Genomic DNA, 11,980 nt, shown 5'->3' with positions numbered 1-11,980 from the left:
AATAAATAAGCAATACTTTTTCTATGAAGAATGGAGTTAGCATGTCAGGCTCATATTAGCATCTATGATCTTTTACAGGACTTTTTTTTTTTTATACCAGCCAATTATAGCACATTTGTCAATTACATACTTTTAATACACATATATAGTGAGAAGTGGAAAAGTTGTAATACTCAATAGACACAAATAGGTTACTTATAATCCTTTAGTTCTCTTTATTTCAAAGCCTTTCCTTTTACAAAGCCAAGATTACTTACTGTAACAGTGCTTTGTTAATGTCAGAAGCAGAAGACGACGCCTTTCAGAGGATTCTCCCTAAACAGACAAACTCACAATACATCACAGAGCCATAATGTTATTGTACAACAGAGCACACACCGAGATAAAAAAAGTATTTCTGAGGTAGCAACACATCTGACTGGACAGAATCAGTAATATATCTTTGAACTGACCCGCTGAGCATTTTTAAGGCCTTTTCACAACACACATAAACAACAGCAAGGCACAGGAAAGAGTCAGGGTCAGAGGTCACCTCATATGTAAACTTGAGGCTTTTGCGTTCATGAGCAGACATTTTTCAGGGCAGCTCCTCCACAACCCTTTCACTTCTCAGCACTCACAAAGCCACACAGTCAAATATCAGCACCTAAAACTCAGAACTAAAAACCTGCCCATCAGTTCAGCAATTCCATAAGAGATTTTTATAAACCACATAACCAAGATGCAAGTCAAATGGCAAATCCTAAGATAAAAGTCCGGTCTGAGAAGAAGTTCAATTCTGTTCACCTCAGTGCTCCAGGATGCTACTTTGTGGTACAAATCATGTTACTGAATAGCAATTAAAATGGCATACGCTGATAAAAATAATGACAATTCACTCAAACTCACTGGCACCAACTTGTTTGACTCAGATGAAAAAAGACATTTAACTAGAAACTCAAAGAAAGGCCAGTTAGTTTCCTAAGACTAGCGATGACAGTTTACAACGACATCCACGTCTCCCTCAGACAAACTGAGGTTTTCTGGGGATGGACACGGTGCTGAAGCAGAATGTCGACCATTAAAATGTATACTAAAACTGATCATACTGAAGCTGTGTTAGGTGTAGTCGGCTGTTCTGATGACTCAGCACCAAGGGAAACACTGGTCTACACAGTGAAACAGAAGACAATCCAATAAAAAATTTTTTTTTTAAAAAGCCATAAAACAGAACATTTACACCTGGGAGTGGCACCGTGACAGACACGGTGACAGACTCTGCTGCAGTTTGTTTCACAGGTCAGAACAAACCAAAGTTCAGAAGAATAAAGCATGACTCACCTATAAAGCATACTTCACATACATCATTATAATTATTGAGGGGAAAAAAGGTTAAAAACGGATGTGTGTGTGTCTGGAAAGCTACATATTTCAAGTTAAAGTGACTGAAAATAAAAACACAAGATGGAAGCATTCACATAACTAATTGCTGTCCATATTCCAGATTAAGTAAAAATGGAAAAAAAAGAAAAAAAAGAAAGTGCTACAGAAATAAAATCCAGGCCCAACTCTGACTGAAATGAGAGTCCAACTTCATCAAATCAAATCCTCAGGTAAAATAAGCAGCTATATCTGATTCAATGAAGGGAACAACGGAAAGCTTTAACGGAGGAATAACAATTAGGGCTGCACAATTGCGGGGAAAAATTGTTTTTTGCAATTTGGTTTTGAAATGATGCTGTAGCAAACAAATTGCAGGTTTTTCTACACAATTTAAGTTTCCAAAAAGCTGTTCATGTTCAAATAATTGTGCAGCCATAATTCAGACAAACTTGAGATCAGTAAAATAACATTGCACAGCCTGTGGCCAGATCTCAGCGGGATGGATTTGGAGTTTTTTTTCTGTCAGAATTGGGCCAATAAACTGGGGAAATATGAGCTGGAACCAACCCGTTCCCTGATTTAAATAACCTTTGTAAAAGAAGGCAAATTTACAACTTCTTATAAAGAAAAAAGGAGTCAAGAAACAATTCAACATCAAGTGTAAAACAACACAGTTAGAAGGTAGTTAAAAAGAAACAGAAATTAGCAAACACAGTTTACTGCTAAACATTTCTACTTAAACCATTATGCATCACGCACATGAATCATTTATAGACTTACAGGTGCAAACACCTGTTGACTCGCACATATTGTGACTGAGGGAAATTCAAAAATTGAAACTCAAACTTTAAGGATGGAGCCTTATGGAAGATAAATACTGTAGAGGACAACAGTTTCCCCAAATGTGACTTCTATAACCATTTCTATAACCCTAACCCTATAAGGTGCATTAATAGGAGTCACATTTGGAGTTGTGGAGGCTGTAATATCTGCCACTTCACAGAGCCTCTGCATTAAACACATGAGCTGCGCTTTGCTTCTGTGTTATCTTAGTGAACCGAAGGTTTTTCACATACTTCAACTCTGAAGTAAGAATGTTTTATGTTCCTTGGAAGTGGGACAAAAGCTTATGTTACAACGTGACCGAGGGCTGTCCTGACACCCCAATTTTATCTTCTCTCTATCTGGAGGCGTTGAAACATAACAGAGGCCTAGCACAACATGAAGCAAAAAGCTAAGACAAAGAGAAATAAATGTTGAAGACATCCTATACACTGAGGTTTTCATTTTGTCCATGGAAAGACAACTACAAGAAAAAAACAAAACAAAGGAAGTTTGGCTACTTGTGGTTAAGTGCAATTTCTCTTGTGTACTGCAGGCTGGAGAGGCTGTCTGGCATCAGGAGGTCACTTAGTGGAAGTGCTGCTGGCAGTGGATCTTCTCCTCGGCCTGGTCCAGAAGCTCCAGCATCTCCTGGACGATGGCCTGCAGCGCACGGCCCAGGTCTTCCCCGCTGTAAGGCTTTCCAAGAGGAGGCACGTGGATGAAGGCAGAGCGGCCGTGGCTCAGGTACAGAGACGTGTAGTAGGTGAAATCACAGAGGTACCTGTTAGTGAGGAGAGCACAGCATCGAATGAATGAAGAGCCTGGCTACAATAAATGGAAGACACAATAAAAAGTTATTTACCAGACATATACTAGAAGTTCTTTGTTGCTTTATTAATGGATTTGGGGGGGGATTCATATGGTTTTCATGTACATACATTCATTTCTAAGGTTCCCCACTTTCAACATTTCTGCTGACAAACATATAAAAAGAGCTATGAAATCATGACACAAACGCTAACATGTTTATGGTATTGCTGTAAGTGACTGTAAGTCTCTGCATACCTACAGCATAGATTAGCCGTACACGTGGTCATGCAGTAAGACCTCAACAACCAGATTACAGCATCAGTCATGCTTAAAGGAGCACTCTCTGTATCATTACAATCTAGGTAGTAAATGCAAATAATCAGTGTTTGAGTTTCCTCCATGTTGCCTGCACCCAGCGCTCCCTGCTCCTTTGACAGAAAAATTGTTCAAACTCCAGATTATACTTCTGTATTCCCGTTTTCAGACACGATTTTAATAGTCTGATGTTGAAATCAGACATTCAGGCTACATACACAATCCAGAACACACTGCAGAGGAATTACGGAAAATGGAGGAGGCACTTGCCACCATGGCCGAGAGTCAAGCACCAGGGAGGATAGCAGTGCAATGCATTCTGGTTGCTGTAAAGGAATATCACAGGCTTTTTTCTCTCTGGTCATGTAGTACCAGTTTCAAACATGTTTGCGTCCTTCTACCGCACAGACAGTCCAGTTTTATGAAAGGACCATCTTTCCAGCGGTGAAGTACTTCTTTAATTGTATTATCCTAAATGAAAGGGATTTATCCTCATTTTGATAGCATACCAAAGGCATGTACAGTAGATATAAATGGCCTATTATTATCAATAGTAGTAAATATAATCAGCAAAGTGAATGCAAATTGTCAAACAAACACACTATTACGATGCAGAGAGTAAATATCGTGCACGGCTGATTTGTGTGTTTTCTCAGGAGTTGAACATGTGATCCACAGGTAAAGGAGAAAAAACAAAATGCCAATTCTGACCGGAGGAAATAAATACGTAAATACCTTCCGGCATCTTTGGAGACAGACACAGCTACTCCCAGCCCCGAGGCGGTCACTCGCTTACAGACTGATTCCATGTCAATGACTGAGTCGATACAGTCTGGGCCTCCCACAATGCAACACTGAGAATCAGGACAGAAGCTGCTGTTGTCCAGGCCCTTGTAGCCGTGATTTCTGCCACACTTCTCCAGTGTGACAGTGGTGGCCATACCTGAGACTCCAACATGAACTACCAACTGGCAAAGAAAAGAAACAAAAAACATGGCAAATTCATCACAATGCAGCTCTCTGACTTCTGTGCTTGTTCAAAGCTGTGGAGCTGTGACTGTCTTAACAGGACCAGAAAATGCTCTTAGAATTCACACACAGCACTTTGCCTTTAAACAGACCTGAAACCTGTGGGAAAAAACCATCGGACTAAACCTGGATCTGAGGCAGACACGAGTAGCTGTAATGCACCTTTAAAAGTGGCATAATGTAAACAGGTCACACCATGTTCTCCTCTTACCAGTGGGTGATGCTGCTTCCATAATGAAGGCACCAAACTCTGGACTGTCTGGTACTCTACAGGCACCTCGGAAACATGCAAGTCCACCTCACCGCCCAGTCCGAGCTTCTTCAGTTCCTGTCAGGACAAACAAAAACATGAAAGCTGAAATCCTTTCTTGTGTTTTAAAATAGCATTTTCCGTTTGTTATATATTTATTTTCTATCACAAGTATCTTACAGTGGTGAAGTTTAGCACAATTTTAGGATGTGGTCTCTGTGGGAGCTAAAATCAAGAATTAAGCTCTACCAAGTGCTCACTGATGCACTAGATTATTTTACACTTCATCTAATGTTTATGTAATTAAGTTTTTGTCACTGAATGCAGTTTATGAAGGTAAACGAATAGAAAAAAGGGTTCAGCAGCACAAAACAGGCTCATACGTAAGCTGATAAAACACAAGCAGGAAATTCTTTGCTTAGTCGGTGTTACAAATAGTCTTAAGTGAAAAGGTCCACTTACTAGTTTTTTGATCTTTCAGCAGCATTTTACTTGTCTTCACACGCAATGCTAGCAATTAGTAAAGCTAGAAAGACGACCTTTGAGTTTGGATATTACACCTGGACCTTGATGAACTGCAAAATGTACTACTTTTTGTACAACAGCAACAGAACCCTTTTTTAAAAAAATCTTTTTCACTTTTCCAAAATATACCCTTCCATTGGCATGTTGTCAAAAGATATAGTATTTAAAAATTAAAACAATATTTTCAATCCACTGCACATTGATAAAATAAAAAATATATAACTATTTAGAACCAGTGATGATGATCTATGACCATATGTTTTTGTGTGAAATGTTATTTAAATCTGAAGTATTTGGTAAATTGATTAATGTCATTTTTTGTTTTTTCTTAGAGGACAGAACATCACTTTGCTCTTAACCTGTACATTTTGTATTATAAAAACCCAAAAGATTTAACCACAACACTCAACCATCCCTGAGCATGAGAAAAGCAAGAAATAAAAGATGCAATCATACATATTATAAGCAAGATAAATCTGTGTCAGATTCACAGCCAGTTGACCAACACCTCCCCCAGTCTCCCTGCAGGACAAATAGCCCTGGACACTGACCCCCACTTGCATTGAAAAAAAGGCTTGTTCGACCACGTCTGTGACCCTGCCACAAAGCGGCCTTTTGTTTGCCTTTAATATCCTTATCAAGTCCGTCTAGACACCCTGACAACCACCATCATCCCCCACTTGCACTTTCCCCAGTTGGACACAGAGAACCTCTGACACGCTGCTGCACGGTGTGAACCCTGCCGGCGACCATCTAAGCATCATGTAACGGCCATAATAATAGGCTCAAGGTGAGATACTCATTTTATAAAAGTCACACCTACTCTTATTTTATTTTTACATATAACTATTGAGATGTAAATAAATGTTTTTGTCCCGAGTTAATATAAAGAATTTTGGTAAAGCTTGAGGAGTTTTTAACCTTGTTTTACTATATTAACAAAAAGGCTAAACAAGTCAAGTCAGAAAAGTTTATTCAATTACAAATAGATCCATTACGTAATGTAAGAACCTGTACATACTGATTTCTATTTGATACATTCTGCTTCTTTAACATCACAGAAAAAGATTAAGAATAAGTGCATTAGAACAGCAATAGAGGGGTAAAACACACCTGTACTGCTACCCAGCTGGCGTTGACCGTGTGCTCTCCGAATGGCCCAAAACCTGCAAAACATACATGTTACTTTGGTTGCTGCACTGAAGTCATTATGTTAACAATTATGAAGTCTGTTTTTACATAAAATTACTAAAAACAGCATTTTCACAAACAGATGTGACATGCAGCCATGTTCCTTTTATTCATCTAACATGGACAGAGAGTGACTTTTTTTTTGGTGGAATCACTTAGACAATTAAGCTTTTAATTAAATAAGATTTAAAAAGAAACTGTGAATATGTTTGATTCTGGAGCAGCATTAATGTGAATGTAGTGTAACTTTAAACAGGTTATGGGCTATCTTAAAAAATGTCCTGTTGTGATAAAGCATAAATATGTCCTCCTGCACCTTCTGCGCTGTTGTTATGGCTTGAATATGATATCCTGACGTGTCATTTGATAGAGATACTTTGTGTTGTGTTAAATGTTTTATGGTATGACTGCAAGATATTGTAAGATTGTGATTACATTGCAGAATATTGCATTTGTAATATAAATTGCTAAACATGTTTTTGGTTTTAAAGCTTCCTCCTTTTCTTGAATTACCAAATTAAAAATCAAATCTCTATCATTAAATATTCCGCCATGCATTGCTCCATTTGACCAATAAGGTCGCAGCAGCAGCCTACGGATATTCACTCAGGCTTGTTTGTATTGGGATCTCTAACTGATCCCCTTCCACCACCCTTCCAGGGGTCAGTGGGTCCCTGGGGGTGGGTGGAGGGGGTATCAGTCTGTCTGACAGGCTGCTGAAAAGGAGCAGAGTGAGGGGCCGGCAGCTGCCAGCCGGCCGCTATTGTGAAGGTGCTGTTCCCAGGCAATCTACACATCTACTATCAGCTGGGACTGCGAGCCTCAGCACCTCTTTGTGTCTGAAAACCCCAGGTCACAGCTCCTGTTATCCTCCACAGACTCAGAGTTCAAGACTGCAGTTTGTGCAATTAGAAAATATCATATTTAAGTGGCTGGAAGAGAAGTTGCCATGGGTTTTTTTTTTTTGGGGGGGGGCACAATCCTGAGTAAATATTAACTGATACATTCATATAACTGTTATCATATCATTTTCCTATTTAATTAGTAGTAATGCAAAATGTGTTTTATAGAATTCAACATGCAAAGCAGTTTCTAAGACAGATCGATAGGACGCAGGATATCAACACTGGGACACTTTCATTAATTGGATATTCTGTTCTTTTAACCACTTTGCCAGCATGTCTAGAAAGAGGCCTGCTGCTGCAAACCCATACAGCACTCTTCATGAAGACCAAAAACAATAAGGCACTCTTGTTGTCAGAAAAGTTTTTTCACTATCACGACAAAAACTCTCCCTTGAGTCCAGCAAAATGGCATTTTCTCCCTCATTTATTGTTGCTCTGTCTGACGTTTACTATTTCTATTATTATGATAATAACAATCTACTGTTTGAGGTAGTAACTTTGATTTGTGCTACCGCGCCTATGGATGTAGGCCACATATTTATCATTAACTTATTTCACAAAGGATGACACAATTGCAAGATCTGTAGAGATTCTATCAAGATTGAATCTATAGTCAATTAAATTAGGTATTTCTGTGTGGTTAAATGTCTACCGTACATTGATTGATGTGGTCTTTCATGAAAAACAGGAAACACCAAAACAGCAAAAACATAACTTCACGGCGCTTGTCAGTAACCTCTAATAACATATAAGATAACTGAAGACCACCTGATGTGTTGTTTATAGTTACAACTGTGACCCATTATAGTTAAAACTATGAAACGCTTCCTTCAAATGTTACAACCTCAGCGGAGTGAAGCAGTAACAGCCTGACGCCATTAACGCCGAACAGCTGTCATCTCTACAACTTTTCCCCCACTTCGCCCCGCTGTTCGGGCTGCACTCAGGCACGACAACAATGGCTGGAAAAAGAGGAGACAAACCTGTAACGACCACAGTCCGTTTACTGTTATCCATCTCCCGTCCTTTTCTAGAGGATCCGTCGCTTTGCTCCGGTCTTTATTTTAAGAACCAGGACCGTAAAGAGAGTCGCTACCCTCCTCAGCCGACGGCTCCTTCTGCCAAACACAAGCACAGCCGGTCCTCCTTCGCTTCGGGCTGCGTACGACGTGACGTGATGACGTCAGATAAGACCCGCCGTTCAAGTATGGGAGCTCAGAAGTGACAAAAAACAAAGCGCACATAAACACACAACTAAATCTAAATGTTGCCAAAAAATAACGTAGGCAAAAACCAATAAGCAAATGAAATATGTGTATAGAACAAAATTATTACTATATATTTTTTGTTTTGTTTTTTAACTTTATCAATTTGTTGCCTTATTAACTATGGTACTAATAATTACTTCTTGGTTTATTTTGTTCCAAGTACATTTATTTATACCACATTTATTTTGGCCCTGCATATTTTTTGCCAGCATTTCCTAATTCATTTACTTTGGTGACGATCAAGGGCAAACATGCTTCAATGGCCCAAAGTGTTTCCATTAGGAGAAACTACACAGTCTGTGTATTGGCTTCATATTAAGGCAGCAGCAAACACAAATCTGTGGTAAAAACATACTTATTTCCCATGTCCATTTTGGGCCCACACAGGAACTAATGACCCACTGAAGTAGTGGACATATGGACATAAAAAAAATAAAGAAATTAATATTTAAGCAAAATACAACAATGAAATGATGAAAATTAAAGAGAAACAACAACAGAGAAGTTTCAGTTGTAGCTTTCAAACATGTGTTTTTCCACCTTGACATTATTTTGTCTCTGTTTTAACAGTTAACGCTTTCCAGTCTCAGCAATGTGCTTTAACTAGTTACATATGCCGTGCAATGATCTGGACTGTAGAGGGCAGCACCTTACATACGTCCATGATGACGCACTGCAGCGCCAAGAACTCATTCGAAGAAGAAGAAGAAGAAGAAGAAGAAGAAGAAGCGTGTCAGTGAAGGGCCGAGACACAAAATACTAAAGATATTCTACCACAATGGTAAGTATTAGACTGCTGTGTTCAGATAAAACGTAGATAATTGTCTTTTAGATTTCCAGTAGCACGTTTGCTTTCCAGCTAACGCTAACGTTAGCAGCACTTTAGCACAAAGATGCTAGCATCAGTGAAGCATTAGCTGTTGCAGCTACATTAAACACTATGGACACACAGTAGTTTAAAATGCGAGTAGACTCAACATGCAGCTACAGAAAATAGGTGCTGGAGATTTCTTATACAAGATTTTCTAACTTCAAACTGGTAATGTTAGCTTGTTGTTTCACATCAAGTGTGGATCACAAGTCAGCTCGGCGCAATGAACGCATACGGTGAAACCTTTTATGAAAATAATGAAAATACTTAAAATTACAAGCTACAAGTAACAGCTGTCAATGTTGCTTTACGCACAGCACAATGATGGGTGGATTACGAGTTTCCCAATGTATCAGGCAACCTTTAGTAGCTAACGTAATGTATGTATGCAGGTGAAAATGAGCTGTAACTCATTGCTGGTGGCAGGTGTATTCCGAAGTGTGACCTATTTTTCTGTCGTTTTGCAGCTTCCCCTATCTCTGCTGAAGACTGCCCAGAACCATCCAATGGTGAGGAGACACTGAGCTCTTTCTGCTGTAAAAGAGCTGATGGTAGCACTGTAGATGACGTGTTTTAATGCCCACTATCTATACATTAATTGATTGATCATTTACATTTTTATTATCTTACTGTATGTTGTACCATATTATGTGTGCTGCTTTTATTGCTTCAGCCCTGGCCGTTAAAATATTCAGATCAAATTAGTTTAATAGAATTTGATTAATTACCTCTAAACACCTTCTAAACTTTTAAATGTAATTGTCTGGAAGATCAATGTGATTGTTTTTGTTGGTATTGTAACTTGTAATCTGTGTAGCCTGTTATTACTGTGTCTTGATTTTTGGGTTATACCATAAGTTATAACTTCTGTCAACCATCCTGCATTGTGTTGAAGAAACTCTAAAGCAGTGAGCTGCTTGTCGTGTCCTCTCTCTCCTCAGCTGGTGGAGCTGAAGAACGGAGAGACGTACAATGGTCATCTGGTCAGCTGTGACAACTGGATGAACATCAACCTACGAGAAGTCATCTGCACCTCCCGGGTACCGTTGAGCTCTGCTTTCAGTTCTCTGCTGTCACTAGAACTCTTTGATTTGCTATCAGATATTCAGCAGTTTGTCCGGACAACTGACCAAAAATCAAAATTTAAATATGCTACTTTTCTCTTCATTAATTACTTCATTAATCCACCGCTCACAACAGAAATTTATTCTGGCCTAGATGGTGTAGACTGAGGGTTTATGTCTGTGCCTGTGTTACCTGTTTGTTGTCAATAAGTGAGACTATGATTAGAACGCTCTGACCCACGCTCCTCTTACAGGATGGAGATAAGTTCTGGAGGATGCCTGAGTGCTACATCCGAGGAAGCACCATCAAGTATCTACGAATCCCGGACGAGATCATCGACATGGTGAAGGAGGAGGTGGTGTCGAAGGGCCGCGGACGTGGAGGCACCCAGCAGAACAAACAGCAGGGCAAAGGAAGGGGAGGAGCCGGCCGAGGTGCGTGGAAACAACGTGTGCTGATCAGACAGCCTGCTGCATTATTTTCACATGAAATTATCTTAGACCTTCAAGAAATTGAGCACCAATACACAGCCCTATTTGTTACTTTTTTTAAGAGAGTGTTTTAAGTGTGGAAAAGTTGGAAATCTGTCTGAGTAATCATCATCACAGTTAACAGAAATTAACAGGCGTTTCTGTTTTTCTCTTTTGCTCTACTGCTGTCTTATTTCTCTCTGTAGGTCTGTTTGGCGGTCGTGGCAGAGGAATGACCGGCCCTGGTCGGGGACAGCAGCAGCAGCAGCAACAGCAACAGCAGCAGCAGCAACAGCAGCAGCAACAACAGCAGGATAAGAAACTGGGCAAACCACAGGGAATGAAGAACCAGCACTGACAGACAACATTACACCCTCAGCAACACAACTTGTTATTTGGAGCGATTACTCACTCAGTACATGAAGACACAATTAACCCTCTGGTGTGTCCTTCTGCTGTGATGTTTGTCAACACTGACCACTGCAGAAGAGAAGCTGTGCACTGAATTTTGTTTTTTAGCATCTGTAAGTTGGTATCAATATATATTTTTTTTAAATTAGTTGTAGCTCACAACTTTGCAAGAACATTTAGTATTACAAATCACATTTTCCATCAGCAGCTTCTCATTAGTTGGCACATTGTAATGAGGTTTTTATTTTTTGTTTTTGGTGGTTGTTTGCTTATCAACTTGGATCCTCAGGTGTAGAGGTAAAGAAACTGCCCAGCCCCAATCTCTGTTGCATGAATATTTTTTTTAACTTGCTCCTTCCTTTTTGTTGTTTTTGATGTTCTGTGGTTTGCAACCTTTTTGTATGTCTGCTGTGCTGTACGGCCCGATAGCGGCAGTAAGCCGGCAGTCAAAGGACGAAGATTCAGTCCCTTCAAATAAACACTTTTGTTAAAGCATTTGTAAGATGACACATTATGATCATTAGGATTTCCAGAAACAAAAAAAAAAAGATTCTCATATTCTTGTGTCTGAAATGGATAAGTCCAGCATGTGTCATGTTGGTTGGGTTTCATTTTATTTTTGTAACAAAAGGTGACGTAATTTATTTACATGAGAACATGAGAATAAAACAACTTTTGTTAAA

General features: G+C 39.4%; 2 protein-coding genes across 2 annotated transcripts; one reads left to right on the top strand and one right to left on the bottom strand.

The window, feature by feature from the left end:
* Nucleotides 1–191: 191 nt before the first annotated feature.
* On the bottom strand, nt 192–8,323 carry LOC139203150 (pyroglutamyl-peptidase 1-like). The gene is made up of 5 exons (XM_070832821.1): nt 8,196–8,323; nt 6,230–6,282; nt 4,553–4,669; nt 4,048–4,280; nt 192–2,968 (listed from the first exon to the last, which is right to left on the bottom strand). Exons 1-5 carry the CDS (start codon nt 8,227–8,229, stop codon nt 2,773–2,775), a joined length of 633 nt encoding a protein of 210 aa, XP_070688922.1. The 5' UTR covers nt 8,230–8,323; the 3' UTR covers nt 192–2,772.
* An 863-nt stretch (nt 8,324–9,186) lies between these two features.
* lsm4 (LSM4 homolog, U6 small nuclear RNA and mRNA degradation associated) lies at nt 9,187–11,980 on the top strand. Its single transcript, XM_070832330.1, has 5 exons — nt 9,187–9,261; nt 9,819–9,860; nt 10,293–10,391; nt 10,670–10,850; nt 11,093–11,980. The coding sequence occupies exons 1-5, from the start codon at nt 9,259–9,261 to the stop codon at nt 11,242–11,244; spliced, it is 477 nt and encodes a 158-aa protein (XP_070688431.1). The 5' UTR covers nt 9,187–9,258; the 3' UTR covers nt 11,245–11,980.

The sequence above is a fragment of the Pempheris klunzingeri genome, chromosome 6 (assembly GCF_042242105.1).
Source record: "Pempheris klunzingeri isolate RE-2024b chromosome 6, fPemKlu1.hap1, whole genome shotgun sequence".
NCBI classification, from domain to species: Eukaryota; Metazoa; Chordata; class Actinopteri; order Acropomatiformes; family Pempheridae; genus Pempheris; species Pempheris klunzingeri.
Note: the sequence above shows the minus strand (reverse complement) of the source record. Positions and strands in the feature narration are given on the sequence as shown.